At 37.0% G+C, this 23,815-nt stretch overlaps 1 protein-coding gene across 1 annotated transcript in view; it reads right to left on the bottom strand.

The window, feature by feature from the left end:
- Positions 1-23,815, bottom strand: part of LOC128660591 (inter-alpha-trypsin inhibitor heavy chain H3) — a 372,698-nt gene that overhangs the window by 253,130 nt on the left and 95,753 nt on the right. Inside the window, exons 8-9 of the mRNA XM_053714518.1 lie at positions 7,704-7,820; positions 7,451-7,619 (exon numbers count right to left, since the gene is read on the bottom strand). Of these exons, the coding sequence (XP_053570493.1) occupies positions 7,451-7,619; positions 7,704-7,820 (286 nt within the window). The remainder of the gene's footprint in view (positions 1-7,450; positions 7,620-7,703; positions 7,821-23,815) is intronic.

A 23,815-nucleotide genomic window follows, 5' to 3' on the forward strand; every position in this document is an offset into this window, starting at 1 on the left:
TATACTTACTACACACACTGTCCAATTCAGCAACGGGCAGTGTCCTAGACACTAGCGAAACCGCTTAACATTCCAGTACCTGTATACTTACTACACACACCATCCAACTCAGCAGCGGGCAGTGTCTTAGACACTAGCGAAACCGCTCTACATCTCGGTATCTGTATACTTACTACATGCACTATCCAATCCAGCAGCGCACAGTGTCCTAGACACTAGCGAAACTGCTTAACATTTCAGTACGCTGTAGCACACGTTTACATTTTTGCACATTGATAATTAGTGAGAATATCCTCTACACAGTAAAGATCATTACTTGGGGTATATAGTAATGCCAATATTAACTTTATACTGCCACTGTATCACAGGCAACGAAACAATGCATTGCTAATCATTTACTTATTGATACTTAGCAAGCATTCCTGCTATAACTCTAGTATATTAGCATTGTAGTCCCAGCAGGTTATCAGCACCTCCAAGTAGACCTTCCTATCCACATTCCTATGTCACGTACTGCTCAGTTCCCTAGTGGGCAGTGTCCTGACACCAACATTTTAAGACCTTATAGCATATGTTTGAATATTGCATGAATCCTGATAACCACCTTCTCCGATAGTATATATACTTAGCTCATTAGATCATTTGATGATCTTTCTTACAATACATAGTATGTTAATATCAAAATGAGTGATTTATAATATCCTTTATTTCTAATGAGTACATGGTAGATCTGTGTTTTTATAAGGGTTCTTCAATCCTTTTTATCTTTTGTCACAATAAAAGTTAATCTTTAAATAGCATCCTTCCTGGTCCTCCTTTCAGAGACCTATGCTTCAGTATCTGCCCTGTAAACAACGAGTACCCAAATGCTATTATGTACACACTTTTTGTAATGTGAGCTTTACATTACTATCCCCAGTAGAATATTGACAGTGTACAGCACCCCTTCTTTCCCCTCATCTATATTTAATTATTGAGAGTTTTTATTATAACCCCTTAATAATTTAAATAGTGGTCTACTCTTGGTAGTGCCGCTATCATCTTTTTCTGTGAAGTAGGTATTAAAATAACTATACATTCTTTTACCGAACACATTAGTGCACATCTACTAACTACAAAAGGCCCGGGCACTATCTTGAATGAAATGATCTCAGATTGCTACAACCAGGAGCAGTATATATACTGTAGGCTTACTGACACTTTCTTGCAAATACGCTAATTAAAAAAATATTTTTCTTGCTAACACTCATTCTCACAATAACTGTTTTGAGTGTATCTTCTATTTTCTTGTTATCATCTCAAAGTGTATCAATTACGAAAATAGTTAGGACATTTACCTGAATATACCTCACAGATCGTATTTATGTGATTTTAATATAGGGAGGTATTTAGTTTAAACGGATCCGTTTTTATTATAACTGCTTATAGACTTTTTAGAATTAAGTGTAATTATATGTTTTTATAGGTACCTAACAATAATATATTTAAGAGCTATTTGACGATGTATTGTATTCTATATGAAATCTTTATAAATTATTAATAAAGTCTTTTAATTATAAGATTTTGTGCATTTGCCTTTTTTTTTTATATATTTCTATATTTATTATATTTGTAACACTAAATTCTTGGGTTTAATAATTTCCCTTTTTTTTTTTTTTTACATATAAATACCATATATACCACAGTAGCATAGCAGTTTAAGACAGAGTATTTCTTTCAAATAAATACTAAGGCACATTCAAAATACTTTTTTGTATTAGTGATCTCAAGATACCCTAACTATATTTGGGCACTGTAAACTTTATTCAGGTACATCATTTGTGCATTAACCCTCATTCTGGGACGGTAATTTGCTATTCTGCCAGCCCCTGGAATTTCACTTTTAGAAGCTCAAGTGATTTATTAATAAGCTTAAATGTGGATACTATTTATTATTACAGTGTATCAGTAAATACTCTCATTATGTTACAGCTTTGATTCAACAAGGAGAGTCATGTGAACTTGTTTTCTCCTTTTGTTACATGGTTTATTGACACTTGAAACGGTGCTCTGATACAATAAACTTGAAGCAGTTTCGCTTTTGGAACACATTCACCTAGATTACCAGTTTTGCGTTAGAGGCTGTGCGGCGCTAGCGAGCAGTTTATGCTCACCACTCACTTACAGACAGCACTGGTATTACGGGTTTTTACAAACCAGACAAGAAGTGAGCGTTGAGCAAAATTTTGCTCATTACCGCACTCCAATACCAGCGCTGCTTAAGTCAGCTGTGAGCTGGTGTAACGTGCTCGTGCATGATTTCCCCATAGGAATCAATGGGGAGAGCCGTCTAACACCTGCAAAAAAGCAGCGTAAAACTCCTTAACGCAGTCCCATTGATTCCTATGGGGAAATAACATTTATGTCTACACCTAACACCCTAACATAAACCCCGAGTCTAAACACCCCAAATCTTACACGTATTAACCCCTAATCTGCCGCCCCCGACATCACTGCAACCTACATTATATTATTAACCCCTAATCTGTCGCTACGGACACCACCGCCACCTACATTATACTTAGTTATGAACCCCTAATCTGCTGCCCACAACATCGCCGACACCTACATTATATTTATTAACCCCTAATCTGCCTTCCCCAATTTCGCCGCAACCTACCTACACTTCTTATCCCCTAATCTGCCGCCCCCAACATCGCCGCCACTATAATAAACATATTAACCACTAAACCGCCGCACTCCCGCATTGCAAACATTAATTAAATATTATTACCCCCTAATCTGCCATCCCTAACATAGCCGCCACCTATCTACATGTATTAACCCCTAATCTGCCACCCCCAACGTCGCCGCCACTATTCTAAATTTATTAACCCCTAAACCTAAGTCTAACCCTAACCCCCACTAACTTAAATATACTGTAATTTAAATAAATCTAAAGAAAATTACTATAATTAACTAAATAATTCCTATTTAAAACTAAATACTTACCTATAAAGTAAACTCTAAGCTAGCTACAATATAACTAATAGTTACATTGTATCTAGCTTAGGGTTTATTTTTATTTTACAGGCAAGTTTGTATTTATTTTAACTAGGTAGAATAGTTATTAAATAGTTATTAACTATTTAATAACTACCTAGTTAAAATAAAGACAAATTTACCTGTAAATAATACCTAACCTAAATTACACTAACACCTAACACTACACTATAATTAAATTAATTCCCTAAATTAAATACAATTAAATACAATTAAATACAATTATCTAAAGTACAAAAAAAACCCCACTAAATTACAGAAAATAATAAACAAATTACAAATTTTTTAAACTAATTACACCTAATCTAATCCCCCTAACAAAATAAAAAAGCCCCCCCAAAATAAAAAAAGCCCTACCCTACACTAAATTACAAACAGCCATTAAAAGGGTCTTTTGTGGGGCATTGCCCCAAAGTAATCAGCTGTTTTACCTGTAAAAAAATTACTAATCCCCCCAACATTAAAACCCATCACCCACACAACCAACCCTACTCTAAAACCCACCCAATACCCCCTTAAAAAAACCTAACACTAACCACTTGAAGATCACCTAAACAGGAGAAGTCTTCATCCAACCGGGCCGAAGTCCTCAATAAAGCTGGGAGAAGTCTTCAGCCAAGCCGGGTGAAGTGGTCCTCCAGACGGACAGAAGTCTTCATCCAGACGGCATCTTCTATCTTCATCCATCCGGCGCGGAGCGGATCCATCTTCAAGACATCCGGCGCGGAGCATCTTCTTCCAACGAAGTCTTCTTACTAAATGACGGTTCCTTTAAGTGAAGTCATCCAAGATGGCGTCCCTTCAATTCCGATTGGCTGAATCAGCCAATAGGATTGAAGTTCTTGGATGACTGCCAGGGTGCTATTAGCGTAACAAATTCAAAAAGAGAATAAAACACTCACTGGTCTTCAGTCAGCAAATAAGCAAATTTCTTGTGATGATTGATGAAATTTGCTTATTTGCTGACTGAAGACCAGTGAGTGCATTATTCTCTTTTTGAATTTGTTACGCTAATAGCACCCTGGCAGTTGTTTTTTTTAGCAGATATTAAATCCACTTATTAAAAGACCAGTGAGTGCCTCCTTCTGTTTATATATTTAACCGTTGGCACCCTGGCAGTTGAAATTGAGGTGAGAATGCTCTCTCTTGAATATAGTATACATATATATATATATATATATATATATATATATATATATATATACACACACACACACACTAAGAGGTCGCTTTATAAAGCAGCGGATGCTGCTTCCGGCCCACTCTGCTTCAGTTCCGACTGAAGCGGAAGTTAAGAAGCAGCGGTCCTAAGACTGCTGCTCCTTAACCCTTTAATGACCAGAGCACTTTTCCATTTTCTGTCCGTTTGGGACCAAGGCTATTTTTACATTTCTGCAGTGTTTGTGTTTAGCTGTAATTTTTCTCTTACTCATTTACTGTACCCACACATATTATATACCGTTTTTCTCGCCATTAAATGGACTTTCTAAAGATACCATTATTTTCATCATGTCTTATAATTTACTATAACATTTTTTATAAAATATGAGGAAAAAATGGAAAAAAACACACTTTTTCTAACTTTGACCCCCAAAATCTGTTACATATCTACTACCACCAAAAAACACCCATGCTAAAAAGTTTCTAAATTTTGTCCTGAGTTTAGAAATACCCAATGTTTACATCTTCTTTGCTTTTTTTGTAAGTTATAGGGCCATAAATACAAGTAGCACTTTGCTATTTCCAAACCATTATTTTTTCAAAACTAGCGCTAGTTACATTAGAACACTAATATCTTTAGGAATCTCTTAATATCCATTAACATGTAAATATTTTTTTTAGAAGACATCCCAAAGTATTGATCTAGGCCAATTTTGGTATATTTCATGCCACCATTTCACCGTCAAATGCGATCAAATACAAAAAATCGTTCACTTTTTCACAAATTTTTTCACAAACTTTTGGTTTCTCACTGAAATTATTTACAAACAGCTTGTGCAATTATGCCATAAATGGTTGTAAATTCTTCTCTGGGATCCCCTTTGTTCAGAAATAGCAGACATATATGACTTTGGCGTTGCTTTTTGGTAATTAGAATGCTGCTAAATGGCGCTGCGCATCACACGTGTATTATGGCTAGCAGTGAAGGGGTTAATTAGGTAGCTTGTAGGGAGCTTGCATGGTTAATTTTAGCTTTAGTGTAGTGTAGTAGACAACCCAAAGTATTGATCTAGGCCCATTTTGGTAATATTTCATGCCACCATTTCACCGTAAATGCGATTAAATAAAAAAAAAACGTTAAATTTTTCACAATTTTAGGTTTCTCACTGAAATCATTTACAAACAGCTTGTGCAATTATGGCACAAATGGTTGTAAATGCTTCTCTGGGATCCCCTTTGTTCAGAAATAGCAGACATATATGGCTTTGGCGTTGCTTTTTGTTAATTAGAAGGCCACTAAATGCTGATGCACATCACACGTGTATTATGGCTAGCAGTGAAGGGGTTAATTATGTAGCTTGTAGGGAGCTTGCAGGGTTAATTTTAGCTTTAGTGTAGAGCTCAGCCTCCCACCTGAAACATCAGACCCCCTGATCCCTCCCAAACAGCTCTCTTCCCTCCCCCACCCCACAATTGTCCCCGCCATCTTAAGTACTGGCAGAAACTCTGCCAGTACTAAAATAAAAGGTATATTTGGGGTTTTTTTTAGTTTTTTTTTTAGCATATTTACATATGCTGCTTTGTAGTATCCCCCTTAGCCCCCAACCTCACTGATCCCACACCAAACAGCTCTCTAACCCTCCCCCTCTGCCATAGCGGGCGCCATCTTGGGTACTTGCAGCTGTCTGCCAGTACCCAGTTTAGTAAAAAAAGGAATCTTTTTTTCTAAAAAAAAAACCCTTTTCTGTAGTGTAGCTTTCCCCCCCCCCCCCCCACCAACCTCCCACAAGTTGCAGATCACTTAGAAACTGTATTGAACATTTTTGTTTTCTTATTTATTAGAGCTATTTTCAGATTTTTTTTCTGTAGTGTAGCGGTTCCCTCCCGCTCCCGCCCCGTGCACGCGCCCGCCCGCCGCCCCCCGTGCACGCGCTCACATGCGCGCCCCCGTCGCTCCCGCCCCCGATCCCGCCCCCCTGCACATTACACCGCGCATCGATGGCCGCCCACCCGCCTCCCAAGTTCGCTCCCACCCACCAACGATACCGGCCATCGATGTCCGGTGCAGAGAGGGCAACAGAGTGGCTCTCTCTGCATTGGATGGCCATTTAAGGTTATTGCAGGATGCCTCCATATCGAGGCATCACTGCAATAACCGGAAAGCAGCTGGAAGCGATCAGGATCGCTTCCAGCTGCTTTCCACACCGAGGACGTGCAGGGTACGTCCTCAGGCGTTAACTGCCTTTTTTTTGAGGACGTACCCTGCACGTCCTCGGTCGTTAAGGGGTTAAATCATCCGCCACCTCTGAGGTGGCGGACGGCAATCAGCCCAATCGAATACGATCGGGTTGATTGACACCCCCTTCTAGTGGCCGATTGGCCGCAAATCTGCAGGGGGAGGTATTGCACCAGAAGTTCACAAGAATTGCTGGTGCAATGATAAATGCTGACAGCTTATGCTGTCGGCATTTATCTATGTGCGGCGGACATGATTCGCTATAGCGGATCATGTGTGTCCGCACCTTGATAAATTTACCCCATAGACTGTGAAACATTTTAATTTGCATGTTGTTACATAATCACTTTTTTGATTAATATTCCTTCTTGTCTCTGAAATTAGGTAAGTTCTGATTATTTTTTATCCTTAAGAGCTAGGAGCTGTTGCAATAACCTGCATCACCTGAGCAGAGCATGAGGTTTAAAGTACAACATTTAACTGCTTGAATGTGTGAGGAAGCCAAGCATAGTCCTTCATTTATATCTATAGAAGAGAATATAGCATCCTCCTCCTAAACATAGCAGTATATAGCAATAGTTTCCTCCATATTTCCATTTTATTTTAATCCACCAACTGCCGTGATTTGTGATATCATTGAGCTGAATGTGATAACAAAACACGAAAGAATGAAGAAGTTTTCAGAGACAAAAAGTTACTTCCTCATTGCCAGTGGTGCAGAAAGAGGGCTTTGTAAAGCTCACATGCCCCCCCATACCATTTGCAAGATAGAAGAGGGGATGATGCCCTACACGAAGGGGTCTCAAGTCCCTCTATGACACAGGTGATCACTATAAAATTTACACAATGTCAAAAAACATTTATTAAACATCATAACTTTAGGTGTTCTTATAGACTAAAAGGGACTCAAATTAAAAAAAGTATAAAAATGATTTTAACAGTTCTTTTAAGAATATGGAAAAGACAGTATTATAACAAAATATAAATGATTTAGTTTGTATATTTACTTACTACCCCGCGCAAAAATAGAGTTCACAAATTTTCTAGCCTCTTCAACATTCTGTGCAGTGGCGGGCATTAACTTCTCTTTCCATACTTCTATCTCTTCATCAAATGATATAAAATTAAAGTGATCATGCTCTTTTATGTCTTGTAGTATTTTAAGAAGGGCTTCTTTTGTCTGAAAATAAACACAAAGCACACAATAAATTACACACAAAATAGCCTTATACATAGCTTACAATTATTTTGAGTTATAACTTACCTGATTCATATTTTGACCCCACATTGAATCACTTCTGTCAATTACAAAAATTGTATTTTTTGGCACCACTGGGAGCTTGGAAGGAGCAAAATAATGTACAAAGTATCCATTTACAACCTAAACAAAACAATAATTATTAATGAGTGTGTATCTGTAATTACTGATAATAAGATCAGGTAAAGTATTAATTAGAAATGATCTGTAACAGAATAAGCATAATACAACTTGAGACAAGGGGAACAGCACACATGTAAAGGGTAGTGCACGGTAGACCTCAGAGCGCTGCCAAGCCCTGAAACTATAGTACAAAAAGAAGGCAGGGTCTCCAGCACTTAAAACACTTTATTTTGCACAGACAGCGACGTTTCGGGGTCACAGCCCCTTATTCATGCTTGGTAATTAGACATAGGCCTATTCAATCTTTAAATACCTGAAATTTGGTGCCTTCTCCACTCTGGCTGGGAGAAGAGCTCCCTCTACTGGCCAATGTTATACATGCACCAACATTTCTAAATACATTGTATCTAAAACAAACTTGTTGCAAGACATATAGTTACATCAATTCATAGAAAATGATTTTCTTAAAAAATCCATAGAAAATTCTTAAAAACATACATCAAAGCTAGAATAAAATATAGGATATATGGATACCAAGGTAGGGAGATATGAGAAAAACTCTCAGGGAGCATACTACAAGAGACATTAGAAAAAACAACTTAAGTCAAAGTCCCTATTGAGACCTTTTGGTGTCATACTATCTAATTTATGTACCCACCACATTTCTCTTTGTTTTAATAAACGTTACCTATCCATACCTCTTCTATTAGGGGGGATGTGGTCAATGACTTGCCACCTAAGTTGGCTGATGTTATGTCTTTTTTCTAAAAAATGATTGGACAAAGGAGCCTCTTTATTTTTACACCTGATGTTAGACCTGTGTTGGCTTATAGGGTCTCTCACCTTACGGGTGGTCTCCCCTATATAGATAAAGGAACAAGGACATTTTATAAGATACACAACATGGGTGGTTTCACATGTATAATATCCCTTGATTGTAAACTTTTTCCCACTATGTGGATGATGGAAAAATGCTCCTTTTATTACTGCATGACAACTCATGCAACCCAAGCAAGGGAAAGTACCCATGTTCTTTTTACTCAAATGAAGTTGTCTACTCTGACTGCTAGTCCCTACATCTGTATGTACCAGATGATCCCTTAGGCTTTTGACCCTTTTGTGTGCCATTATGGGTGGTTCCTGTAGTTGTACAATATTAGTATTACACTCTTTGAGTATATGCCAGTTTTTGCGTATCAAACTGGATATCTTATTACTTATTGGACTGTACTGACTGACGAACACTAGTCTATTGTCCTTGGGAGTTTTGTCCCTAATATCACCTAAAGTCTCCATAGTATGTTCCAAGAGTTTTCCTGGATATCCTTTGTCACTGAACTTTTTAGACATCTCTCTAAACCTCACCTCACGTGTCTCCTCGTTATCCACAATCCTGTTAACTCTTAGCAATTGACTCCTAGGTAGGGAGTTTACTAAAGGCCTAGGGTTAAAACTGTTGTATTTTAATATGCTATTTTTATCAGTCTCCTTTCTATATAGGTCAAATTCAAGAAAATGTCCTTTTTTAAGAACTAGTGTGTCCAGGAAAGGTATGCTCTCTTCACTAAAATTCAATGTGAAGGAGAGGTCCCTCACTTCCGAATTGAGCTCACTTACAAATTGAGCTAGGGGCTCCACGCTGCCCCACCATACGCCAAAAATATCGTCTATATATCTCCACCATACGGCTCCAAATTGTTTGAATAAATCATTCTTATAGACGACACTCTCCTCAAACTCACCCATGAAGAGGTTGGCGTATGATGGGGCAACATTGGAGCCCATCGCAGTGCCCCTCGCCTGGACATACCAGTTGTCCTGAAAAATAAAGTAGTTCCAATAAAGAATAACACTCAGAAAATCCTCCACAAATTTCAGCTGACCTTGGTTATACCTCCTGTTCACCATCAATGTTTTTCTTATTATGGATATACCCGTTTCATGTTTGATAGACGTGTACAAACTACGTACATTCATGGTGAACAGGAAGAATTTTTCACTTGGAAACTCCAAGTCTCTTGCCTTGCACAGAAAACTGTTAGTATCTTTAATGTAGCTGGACATCCTAGTCACCTCAGGCTGTAAAATTCTGTCCAAGAACTTGGAGATATTAGTAAACACTGACTCCACCGAGGAGACTATAGGTCTCCCAGGGGGTCTCTGTTTGTCCTTATGGACTTTGGGGACCGTATAAAATACTGGTGTCCTTGGATTAGTCACACATAGATACTCAGATAATTTCTTGTCTATGATTCCCTGATTTAATGCCCTCTGTACAATGGGGGTCACCTCCTTTTGAATGTTAAAGAGAGGATTCCCCTGCAGTAGCCTATATGTGTTGGTATCACTTAACTGGGAAAGGGCTTCATTGACATAATATTTTTTGTCAAGCAGAACCATAGCTCCGCCTTTATCGCCCCCCTTAAAAATGATGTTTTTGTTCTTTCTCAAAGTATTTAACACATCACTTTCACCCTTAGCAAAATTAGTTAATGTTACACGCTCATTCTTATGCCACATCAAAGTATGCTTTTTATTTTTGTATTCATCTCGTAACTTTCTCACCCTATGCTGCATCACATTAATAAATGTATTTACACTGTTATTATTTACATTGGGTTTAAAGACACTTTTCTTGCTAAGGCCCAGATTCTTTAAAGACCATTCAGGGGTCTGGACATTGCTGTCTGTCATATAACGTTCATTGCTGAACCAAACTTTCAATTTGATGTTACGATAAAGTCTTTGTAGATCTTTTTCCAACTCGAAGAAGTCCGTATCATAGAAAGGACAGAATGAAAGTCCCTTATTAAGCAATTTTAACTCTTTATCATTTAGCACATATTCAGATGTATTAATAACAATGTCATTGTCCCCCTCAACAGATGTAAGACATGGGGTGCTGCTGTCAAAGATAGAAATGAATTCGCTTACTTTTTGGTCTTCCTCCATTCCGATATGCGGATCGTGTTTCCCCCAGCTCCGGCGGTGTTTCCTGCCCCCCCCGATGGATCCGGAGCTTTCTTCGCTGCTGCTCAATCCTAAAGGGGAGGAACCTTGTGATGACCCACCTGACGTATTGGAAGCACCGGTCGCGTCATCCTGACGCTCTCTCCTCGCCGGCTTGTACCTGCGTCTGCCTCTGGGTCCTACTGTTCCGCGGTTGTTATGGTTACTGGAACGCCAGCGGTACACTTTACCCAACCGTTAATCTTCCTCATCCCGCATGAATTTGGACCAACATAGGTCTAACATCAGGTGTAAAAATAAAGAGGCTCCTTTGTCCAATCATTTTTTTGAAAAAGGACATAACATCAGCCAACTTAGGTGGCAAGTCATTGACCACATCCCCCCTAATAGAAAGGTATGGATAAGGAACGTTTATTAAAACAAAGAGAAATGTGGTGGGTACATAAATTAGATAGTATGACACCAAAAGGTCTCAATAGGGACTTTGACTTAAGTTTTTTTTCTAATGTCTCTTGTAGTATGCTCCCTGAGAGTTTTTCTCATATCTCCCTACCTTGGTATCCATATATCCTATATTTTATTCTAGCTTTGATGTATGTTTTTAAGAATTTTCTATGGATTTTTTAAGAAAATCATTTTCTATGAATTGATGTAACTATATGTCTTGCAACAAGTTTGTTTTAGATACAATGTATTTAGAAATGTTGGTGCATGTATAACATTGGCCAGTAGAGGGAGCTCTTCTCCCAGCCAGAGTGGAGAAGGCGCCAAATTTCAGGTATTTAAAGATTGAATAGGCCTATGCCTAATTACCAAGCATGAATAAGGGGCTGTGACCCCGAAACGTCGCTGTCTGTGCAAAATAAAGTGTTTTAAGTGCTGGAGACCCTGCCTTCTTTTTGTACTATAGTTTCAGGGCTTGGCAGCGCTTTGAGGTCTACCGTGCACTACCCTTTACATGTGTGCTGTTCCCCTTGTCTCAAGTTGTATTTGTTTGGCTGCTGGGATATCGAGCATACAGGGATTGACATGCTTTCTGAAAGCAGTGAGACACAGAAAACCGATGGTAGCATCATGTTTGCATACACTGATGTGGATGCAGCTAGAATAACAGCATTTATGAAAGGCTCCAGGGAATATTTGAGAGCAGCACCTGGGGAGACTGGAGGCAAGGAGTATGAAGCCATGAAACTCAAACAGATGAAGTGGGAGTTACATGCCAACATGTTGGCAGAGTACTATCGTGTGAAAAGGATCCCCAGGGGCCTGCGAATGAACACCCGCCCTACGCTACTCAGCAATAATAAAACCTATTGTGACAAGTTTGAGGCGATTTTAAATAAGTGTTCATACGATCTGATCATATGGACAGTGGAGTGTCTGCAGATAGAGATGGAAACACAAGAGGCGAATATCCAGAAATGTAAAGATGAACTACATGCATGTCCCAAGATAAATTTGCCGACATGGAACAGAAGATTGCTTCCAAAGTTGCAGATGAACAAAAAGCTATTAAGGAAGTAAAGAGGTCCAAATTCATGCGGGATGAGGAAGATTACCGGTTGGGTAAAGTGTACCGCTGGCATTCCGGTAACCATAACAACCGCGGAACAGTAGGACCCAGAGGCAGATGCAGGTACAAGCCGGCGAGGAGAGAACATCAGGATGATGCGACCGGCGCTTCCAATATGTCAGACGGGTCATCACAAGGTTCCTCCCCTTTAGGATTGAGCAGCAGCGAAGAAAGCGCCGGATCCATCGGGGGGCAGGAAACACCGCCGGAGCTGGGGGAAACAAGATCCGCAGATCGGAACGGAGGAAGACCAAAAAGTAAGCAATTTCATTTCTATCTTTACAGCAGCACCCCATGTCTTACATCTGTTGAGGGGGACAATGACATTGTTATTAATACATCTGAATATGCGCTAAATGATAAAGAGTTAACATTGCTTAATAAGGGACTTTAATTCTGTCCTTTCTATGATACGGACTTCTTCGAGTTGGAAAAAGATCTACAAAGACTTTATCGTAACATCGAATTGAAAGTTTGGTTCAGCAATGAACGTTATATGACAGACAGTAATGTCCAGACCCCTGAATGGTCTTTAAAGAATCTGGGCCTTAGCAAGAAAAGTGTCTTTAACCCCAATGTAAATAATAACAGTGTAAATACATTTATTAATGTGATGCAGCATAGGGTGAGAAAGTTACGAGATGAATACAAAAATAAAAAGCATACGTTGATGTGGCATAAGAATGAGCGTGTAAAATTAACTAATTTTGCTAAGGGTGAAAGCGATGTGTTAAATACTTTGAGAAAGAACAAAAACATCATTTTTAAGGGGGCCGATAAAGGCAGAGCTATGGTTCTGCTTGACAAAAAATATTATGTCAATGAAGCCCTTTCCCAGTTAAGTGATACCAACACATATAGGCTACTGCAGGGGAATCCTCTCTTTAACATTCAAAAGGAGGTGACCGCCATTGTACAGAGGGCATTAAATCAGGGAATCATAGACAAGAAATTATCTGAGTATCTATGTGTGACTAATCCAAGGACACCAGTATTTTATACGGCCCCCAAAGTACATAATGACAAACAGAGACCACCTGGGAGACCTATAGTCTCCTCGGTGGAGTCAGTGTTTACTAATATCTCCAAGGTCTTAGACAGAATTTTACAGCCTGAGGTGACTAGGATGTCCAGTTACATTAAAGATACTAACAGTTTTCTGTGCAAGGCAAGAGACTTGGAGTTTCCAAGTGAAAAATTCCTCCTGTTCATCATGGATGTATGTAGTTTGTACACGTCTATCAAACATGAAACGGGTATATCATAATAAGAAAAACATTGATGGTGAACAGGAGGTATAACCAAGGTCAGGTGAAATTTGTGGAGGATCTTCTGAGTGTTATTCTTTATTGGAACTACTTTATTTTTCAGGACAACTGGTGTGTCCAGGTGAGGGGCACTGCGATGGGCTCCAAAGTTGCCCCATCATACGCCAACCTCTTCATGGGTGAGTTTGAGGAGAGTGTCGTCTATAAGAATGATTTATTCAAACAATTTGGAGCCGTATGGTGGAGATATATAGACGATATTTTTGGCGTATGGTGGGGCAGCGTGGAGTCCCTTGCTCAATTTGTAAGTGAGCTCAATTCGGGACCTTTCCTTCACATTGAATTTTAGTGAAGAGAGTATACCTTTCCTGGACACACTAGTTCTTAAAAAAGGACATTTTCTTGAATTTGACCTATATAGAAAGGAGACTGATAAAAATAGCATATTAAAATACAACAGTTTTAACCCTAGGCCTCTAATAAACTCCCTACCTAGGAGTCAATTGCTAAGAGTTAACAGGATTGTGGATAACAAGGAGACACGTAAGGTGAGGTTTAGAGAGATGTCTAAAAAGTTCAGTGACAGAGGATATCCAGGAAATCAAAAAGTAATATAGAAAAGTGAAGGCGCCTAGATATGGTGCACACAAATAAAGTGTACACAAAAAAAGCACATGTAGAATTATTTATATATATCTCAGTGTCCTTGGTGCCCTCTTCAACAAAGGACAAGGAATTGAGATGTGCGTGATATAAATTCACAACTATATTTTTGGTGTGATAGAAAACTGGTACTGGATATATATATATGGAAACAATAAATAATATGATATATGTGAAAACAAATTGTCATAAAATACAGTGCCAAAGAGTGATATATATTGTGTCCTTCTAGTAGAGAGAAATGATATCAATCTACCTACAACAACAAACACAATGTTGCTAAGACCAAGTGACTATCAATGCGAATGATATTATAAACACAACATAGTAACAAGCGATATTAAAGACACATATAGGTGAAGGTATTGCATAGCAATACAGGATACATACAATAAGGTACCCAGGTACTATAGAGTATACGTATAGTCCTTATACAGAGTTCATGTAATGGAGCTGATGGCACCAGCGACGATCTGCAGATAGAAGGGAGAGAAAAAAGGAGGCGCCACAATAGTGTGAGATCGTAGGTATATGGGACCCCCACAAAACGATACAGGATCACTTACTAGATGATGAGCACTTGAGAAGTGCCACAGGTGCAGGCTGAACTATTAAAAGCTGTCCAGCGAGCTTATCCTCACGATCCGATGGCCACAGGGTAAAATTCAAATATCCCCACATGTACTGGGGTCGGAAATGAGCCAAGTATTGGTATGGATTCCCACTCAGGGCAAAAATACAGCTAGTATAAAGCTGAATGCTGGTTAAAAGTCAGAACAGCTAATAAAAGCAAAGGTAAAAACAAGCGTGATGACAGATAGGTTAAAATATAACATATAAGTTTATTAAAACCTAATACACTACGCGTTTCCCGGTCACAACAACCGTTTCATCAGGTGTATAAAACTAACAGTCATCACACTATTTAAAACAAATCTCGGAGTACACAAATTTTCAATGCGCATGCCCATTAAAAGCTGTTAACCAATGAGATGTAAATCTGAGCCGGCAAACATTTTGATAGGACAAAACAATAGGCGTGTAATACCCGCCCCTACTACGAGTGTTCCCTGTCACTCGAATGGCGTAACTGAGAAGCACGGCTACGATCTATAACTAAAATACGCCGTCATTGCTAAAAAACGTAATAAAAGGCACTGCTCAGGTAATAAACTAGGTGTTTACTGCAAGGATAAAGTCCCCGTAAACTACCCCAAAGGGGGCGTAAATGATTCCTTACTGGAATGGTTCTATTATGTGATAAATAATACTATCACAAAATGTGTCCATAATGGATTCCTAAAAGCCTAAAGCTGCCTATATATATAGTACAATTGGGTCCCTGAGGTAAAATCCTAGCTCTATATCTAATGGTAAATATAAAGTATATTGATGCCAAGAGATACAAGGTAACACCCCATAGTAGTGTGTATTACATTGTAAGATAAGTATCGCTCAATGGATACACATTGATACATAAAAGATGTATAAAAAATATGAAGTAAAAGGACTATGCCAGCTCAGGGATCATCTGATGAGTCACAACTTCATGCACTTGTGTGATATACTGTAACGTATAAACGCATAAATATACACACAAACACATGAAATATATAAAAATATAAAAATACAAAAATACAAAATATCCACATAAAAACAAATGTCAAAAGAATCAGATCAAACTATATAATGATAACTCAGTATAACTCAATTAAAAGCTGCCATGTCAATGTTTTCATTTAGACCATGGGGTTTCAAAGTTTTTAATTTCCATATCCAATAGGTCTCTCTTTGTCGCAAGTGTATAAACCTATTTCTACCCCATTTGGGAGCTACATGTTCTATAGGGAGAATACTATATATATCGCTTTCTCCCGGATGGCAATTACCCTTATGGCGAGGAACACTATGATTTACCAATTCTTTCTTTACATTTCTCGTGTGTTCCCCCCATCTTTTTTTGATGGGTCTAGAGGTTCTCCCAACATACTGAACCCCACACTTGCATTGTAGCAAATACACCACAAATGTTGAATCACACGTGAAATGTGAAGAAACACTAAATTTTTCATTGGTGACAGAGGACTTAAATTCAGTGACATTCCCCATCGTATAGCTACAAAGACCACAATTATTTTTCCCACATTTAAAAAAACCTATCTTAGTGTTTAAAAAAGAATTAGTATTAGATTTATTCCCCATCCTACTTGTGCGCTTTTTCATTAAGATCTTACTTGGTGCCAACTTGTTCTTAAGTGTCTGTGCTCTTCTAAAGGTGCATATAGGGGTATCATCCAAAATTTGTTTCAAAACTGGATCATTTTTTAAAATGAACCAGTATTTCTGTAAAATATTCTTGATTAAATGATGATTATTATTATACCTAGTAATGAATCGAGGATGATTATTATTTTTGGAATTATAAAGTAACCTTTCCTCTTCCGAGTTCCATGTTCTTTCATATTTGTCCTTTTTCTTAGAATTAAACAAATCTGATCTTACTTTATTTCTAGCTTTTTGATAGCCTAATTCTATAAGTTTTGGTGGATACTCTCTTGCAAGAAACCTCTCTTTTAATATTTGTGATTGTTCATCAAACACAGACATCTCAGTACAATTTCTGCGTATTCTGCAGAATTGATTGAATGGAATATTTTCTTTCCACGGTTTGTAATGATTACTTTTAAAATTCAAATAGCTGTTTGTATCCACAGTTTTGAAAAATGTCTTAGTTAAGATGGACCCTTTTGGATCCCAATATAATATAAGATCCAAAAATTCAATTTGTTCCTTTGAAATATTAGAGGTAAATGTTAAGCCCATATTGTTGGTGTTTAGGGATGTTACAAATTCCTTTGCCTTAGACACTGTTCCATCCCATATAAAGAGCAGATCATCAATAAAGCGGCCATAGAAGACCAGGTTCGCCCTCGCTGGGGAATTATAAATATACTCCTCTTCAAAAGACCCCATAAACAAGTTAGCGAAGCTGGGGGCGAACCTGGTCCCCATGGCCGTGCCCTTTATTTGTAGGAAAAACTGCTCCTGAAACACAAAATAATTGTGCTTAAGCACAAAGGAGATGGCATCCAAAAGGAAAATTTTCTGCTGTTCGGGTAAATAAATATCTCTAGATAAAAATTTATCAATAGAGTTAATACCTAACTCGTGCGCTATATTTGAATAGAGGGCTGACACATCACATGTCATCCAAACTAAATTTTTTATATCTAGATTTTTTAGTTTCGATAATTTATTTATTAAATCGGGTGTGTCTTTTATATAGGATGGTAAACACTTTACTTCTTTTTTTAAAAACGAGTCTATGTATTCGGATAGATTACACGTAAGATTCCCGATCCCCGATATAATCGGGCGACCGGGAGGATTATTTTTACATTTATGAATCTTGGGGAGGTGGTAATAGTATGCAAGACTAGGGGTACCAGGGTTTAAAAATTCTTTTTCTTTCTTAGTGAGGATCCCTTTATAGTATCCATCATCTATTAGTTTAACCAAACCAATCATATATTTCTTGGTAGGGTTAAAAGTCAATCTCTTATAATACTCAGGATTTAATAAGATACGATTAGCTTCCCCTACATAGTCACCCCAGTCCTGCAATACTATTCCACCTCCCTTGTCGGCCTGTCTAATCACTAGGGACTGATCTTTAGCTAACTTGGATAAGGCTCTTATTTCATAGATATTCAAATTTGAGGCCTTATTTCTACTCTTATTGTGGTTATTCATAGAACTAAACTCTTCCAAAACTAAATCTTGAAAGAGTTGGATATTGTGATTGGTGATGGGAGGATTAAAACTGGATTTCAACATTAAATTGGAATGAACAAAATCATCGAACAGAGAATCACATAGATCTTCTGGTTCATAGTAGATAATATCTGTAGAAGGTCTTTCAGACATATCATTAGTAATTATAGGTATACGTTTATCTTGTTTTAATTTTTTATCACAGAAGTATCGTTGTAGCGATAGCTTCCTGATAAATTTATTCAGATCAACAAATAATTCAAATATGTTGTGTTCATTCGAAGGACAAAAAGATAGCCCTCTATTTAGGACACATATCTCTTCATTTGTCAAAACATGGCTAGAAAGATTAAATATACCATCTTTCATCCTTCTAAGTTTCTCCTTTTTGGAAGATTTTGCTCTCCCTCTGCTGCCACGTTTGCATATGTTCTTTTTCTTGGTGGCGGAGTATAGAAACCTTCTTTTGCATAGTTTGTTTCCATTTGTTTTAATCTGATAGGTATTTGTCTTTGATGTTGTCTGTAATAATCTTGTTTCTTGTCTATTTGAAAAACCTGTGGTCTTTCTGTTTTATGTTCAGTTTCTGTATTACAGTATGCTGAACTAGACGGTTTAAAATGGTGACCCTTGTTATAAAAATAACTCGTGTTCCCATTATTGTAAGAATGACTCGTATTACCATAGTCCCTGTCTTGTTCTCTTCTATACCAATCATTGTCCTCTTTTCTGTAATCTATAGAATTATTTCTCTCTTTATGTTGTTCTTGGGGATAGAATCTTTCTTTGTTTCTCCAAGTGGAGTTATACTGTCTAGGAGAATTATATCCCCTATTGAAATCCTTATTATTATTAAAATTATTATTGTTATGATACCCATGTTCGCCATTTTTATAATTTAAATTTTTCCTTTTGTCCTTTGGTTTCTTATATTCTACTCTAGTCCAATCATCTTTTTTAGAAGAATTCTTTATATTAGGGTTCTCCTCTAAATCTATACCTTCTTCCATAGCAGTTTCAGAAGGACTTTTATTTGTATAGATACATCCTTCTAAATAGTCTTTTTCGTCTCTGGCTAGTTTCTTGGATTTAATCTTGATTAATTTCTTTTGATATTTATCTGTTCTCTCTAAAATTTCTTTATTCTTATTTTCATATTCAGAATGTTGTTGATATTTAAGAAGAGCTGCTTGAAGTTCCTCTATTAAAGATTCAGTATTGTTCAACAACATTTCTCTGTGTTCAATCAATAAATCTATTAATTTGAAGGAACACTCGGATAATAAATTTTGCCATTTTGATGTTAATTCCGCATTATTTGTAAATGAACATAATTTAGATAATCTAAGACCTCTGGGTATATGCCCCTTCAATTTGTATTTTTTTAAAGTATCAATGTCCCACCAGTGTCTGTGTTCTTGTTTAAGTGCAACCTCTAACTTCATAAATAGTTGTGTCATTGATAGATTACTATTGTCTGTGGATGTAGATATCTCAATAAAATTATCACAGGTGCTAAGAGTCAAACGATGAAACGGTTGTTGTGACCGGGAAACGCGTAGTGTATTAGGTTTTAATAAACTTATATGTTATATTTTAACCTATCTGTCATCACGCTTGTTTTTACCTTTGCTTTTATTAGCTGTTCTGACTTTTAACCAGCATTCAGCTTTATACTAGCTGTATTTTTGCCCTGAGTGGGAATCCATACCAATACTTGGCTCATTTCCGACCCCAGTACATGTGGGGATATTTGAATTTTACCCTGTGGCCATCGGATCGTGAGGATAAGCTCGCTGGACAGCTTTTAATAGTTCAGCCTGCACCTGTGGCACTTCTCAAGTGCTCATCATCTAGTAAGTGATCCTGTATCGTTTTGTGGGGGTCCCATATACCTACGATCTCACACTATTGTGGCGCCTCCTTTTTTCTCTCCCTTCTATCTGCAGATCGTCGCTGGTGCCATCAGCCTTGGAAGGAGTGTTTGCTGCCGCATACCCGCTATTGAGTGGACATCCGGAGGAAAGAATCTCCATTACATGAACTCTGTATAAGGACTATACGTATACTCTATAGTACCTGGGTACCTTATTGTATGTATCCTGTATTGCTATGCAATACCTTCACCTATATGTGTCTTTAATATCGCTTGTTACTATGTTGTGTTTATAATATCATTCGCATTGATAGTCACTTGGTCTTAGCAACATTGTGTTTGTTGTTGTAGGTAGATTGATATCATTTCTCTCTACTAGAAGGACACAATATATATCACTCTTTGGCACTGTATTTTATGACAATTTGTTTTCACATATATCATATTATTTATTGTTTCCATATATATATATCCAGTACCAGTTTTCTATCACACCAAAAATATAGTTGTGAATTTATATCACGCACATCTCAATTCCTTGTCCTTTGTTGAAGAGGGCACCAAGGACACTGAGATATATATAAATAATTCTACATGTGCTTTTTTTGTGTACACTTTATTTGTGTGCACCATATCTAGGCGCCTTCACTTTTCTATATTACTTTTTGTTTTCACTATTGGGCTTTGGTGAAGAGCGACTTTATTTAACTATATAAATTAATTATCATTATTTTTCTTTGAATTTTGTAAAATGCAAAGTAAGGAAATCCGAAATCAGAGTCGTTTGACTCTTAGCACCTGTGAGAAATGTTGTTGAACAATACTGAATCTTTAATAGAGGAACTTCAAGCAGCTCTTCTTAAATATCAACAACATTCTGAATATGAAAATAAGAATAAAGAAATTTTAGAGAGAACAGATAAATATCAAAAGAAATTAATCAAGATTAAATCCAAGAAACTAGCCAGAGACGAAAAAGACTATTTAGAAGGATGTATCTATACAAATAAAAGTCCTTCTGAAACTGCTATGGAAGAAGGTATAGATTTAGAGGAGAACCCTAATATAAAGAATTCTTCTAAAAAAGATGATTGGACTAGAGTAGAATATAAGAAACCAAAGGACAAAAGGAAAAATTTAAATTATAAAAATGGCGAACATGGGTATCATAACAATAATAATTTTAATAACAATAAGGATTTCAATAGGGGATATAATTCTCCTAGACAGTATAACTCCACTTGGAGAAACAAAGAAAGATTCTATCCCCAAGAACAACATAAAGAGAGAAATAATTCTATAGATTACAGAAAAGAGGACAATGATTGGTATAGAAGAGAACAAGACAGGGACTATGGTAATACGAGTCATTCTTACAATAATGGGAACACGAGTTATTTTTATAACAAGGGTCACCATTTTAAACCGTCTAGTTCATCATACTGTAATACAGAAACTGAACATAAAACAGAAAGACCACAGGTTTTTCAAATAGACAAGAAACAAGATTATTACAGACAACATCAAAGACAAATACCTATCAGATTAAAACAAATGGAAACAAACTATGCAAAAGAAGGTTTCTATACTCTGCCACCAAGAAAAAGAACATATGCAAACGTGGCAGCAGAGGGAGAGCAAAATCTTCCAAAAAGGAGAAACTTAGAAGGATGAAAGATGGTATATTTAATCTTTCTAGCCATGTTTTGACAAATGAAGAGATATGTGTCCTAAATAGAGGGCTATCTTTTTGTCCTTCGAATGAACACAACATATTTGAATTATTTGTTGATCTGAATAAATTTATCAGGAAGCTATCGCTACAACGATACTTCTGTGATAAAAAATTAAAACAAGATAAACGTATACCTATAATTACTAATGATATGTCTGAAAGACCTTCTACAGATATTATCTACTATGAACCAGAAGATCTATGTGATTCTCTGTTCGATGATTTTGTTCATTCCAATTTAATGTTGAAATCCAGTTTTAATCCTCCCATCACCAATCACAATATCCAACTCTTTCAAGATTTAGTTTTGGAAGAGTTTAGTTCTATGAATAACCACAATAAGAGTAGAAATAAGGCCTCAAATTTGAATATCTATGAAATAAGAGCCTTATCCAAGTTAGCTAAAGATCAGTCCCTAGTGATTAGACAGGCCGACAAGGGAGGTGGAATAGTATTGCAGGACTGGGGTGACTATGTAGGGGAAGCTAATCGTATCTTATTAAATCCTGAGTATTATAAGAGATTGACTTTTAACCCTACCAAGAAATATATGATTGGTTTGGTTAAACTAATAGATGATGGATACTATAAAGGGATCCTCACTAAGAAAGAAAAAGAATTTTTAAACCCTGGTACCCCTAGTCTTGCATACTATTACCACCTCCCCAAGATTCATAAATGTAAAAATAATCCTCCCGGTCGCCCGATTATATCGGGGATCGGGAATCTTACGTGTAATCTATCCGAATACATAGACTCGTTTTTAAAAAAAGAAGTAAAGTGTTTACCATCCTATATAAAAGACACACCCGATTTAATAAATAAATTATCGAAACTAAAAAATCTAGATATAAAAAATTTAGTTTGGATGACATGTGATGTGTCAGCCCTCTATTCAAATATAGCGCACGAGTTAGGTATTAACTCTATTGATAAATTTTTATCTAGAGATATTTATTTACCCGAACAGCAGAAAATTTTCCTTTTGGATGCCATCTCCTTTGTGCTTAAGCACAATTATTTTGTGTTTCAGGAGCAGTTTTTCCTACAAATAAAGGGCACGGCCATGGGGACCAGGTTCGCCCCCAGCTTCGCTAACTTGTTTATGGGGTCTTTTGAAGAGGAGTATATTTATAATTCCCCAGCGAGGGCGAACCTGGTCTTCTATGGCCGCTTTATTGATGATCTGCTCTTTATATGGGATGGAACAGTGTCTAAGGCAAAGGAATTTGTAACATCCCTAAACACCAACAATATGAGCTTAACATTTACCTCTAATATTTCAAAGGAACAAATTGAATTTTTGGATCTTATATTATATTGGGATCCAAAAGGGTCCATCTTAACTAAGACGTTTTTCAAAACTGTGGATACAAACAGCTATTTGAATTTTAAAAGTAATCATTACAAACCGTGGAAAGAAAATATTCCATTCAATCAATTCTGCAGAATACGCAGAAATTGTACTGAGATGTCTGTGTTTGATGAACAATCACAAATATTAAAAGAGAGGTTTCTTGCAAGAGAGTATCCACCAAAACTTATAGAATTAGGCTATCAAAAAGCTAGAAATAAAGTAAGATCAGATTTGTTTAATTCTAAGAAAAAGCACAAATATGAAAGAACATGGAACTCGGAAGAGGAAAGGTTACTTTATAATTCCAAAAATAATAATCATCCTCGATTCATTACTAGGTATAATAATAATCATCATTTAATCAAGAATATTTTACAGAAATACTGGTTCATTTTAAAAAATTATCCAGTTTTAAAACAAATTTTGGATGATACCCCTATATGCACCTTTAGAAGAGCACAGACACTTAAGAACAAGTTGGCACCAAGTAAGATCTTAATGAAAAAGCGCACAAGTAGGATGGGGAATAAATCTAATAATAATTCTTTTTTAAACACTAAGATAGGTTTTTTTAAATGTGGGAAAAATAATTGTGGTCTTTGTAGCTATACAATGGGGAATGTCACTGAAAAATTTAGTGTTTCTTCACATTTCACGTGTGATTCAACATTTGTGGTGTATTTGCTACAATGCAAGTGTGGGGTTCAGTATGTTGGGAGAACCTCTAGACCCATCAAAAAAAGATGGGGGGAACACACGAGAAATGTAAAGAAAGAATT

This window comes from Bombina bombina, chromosome 5, assembly GCF_027579735.1.
Source record: "Bombina bombina isolate aBomBom1 chromosome 5, aBomBom1.pri, whole genome shotgun sequence".
NCBI lineage: Eukaryota > Metazoa > Chordata > Amphibia > Anura > Bombinatoridae > Bombina > Bombina bombina.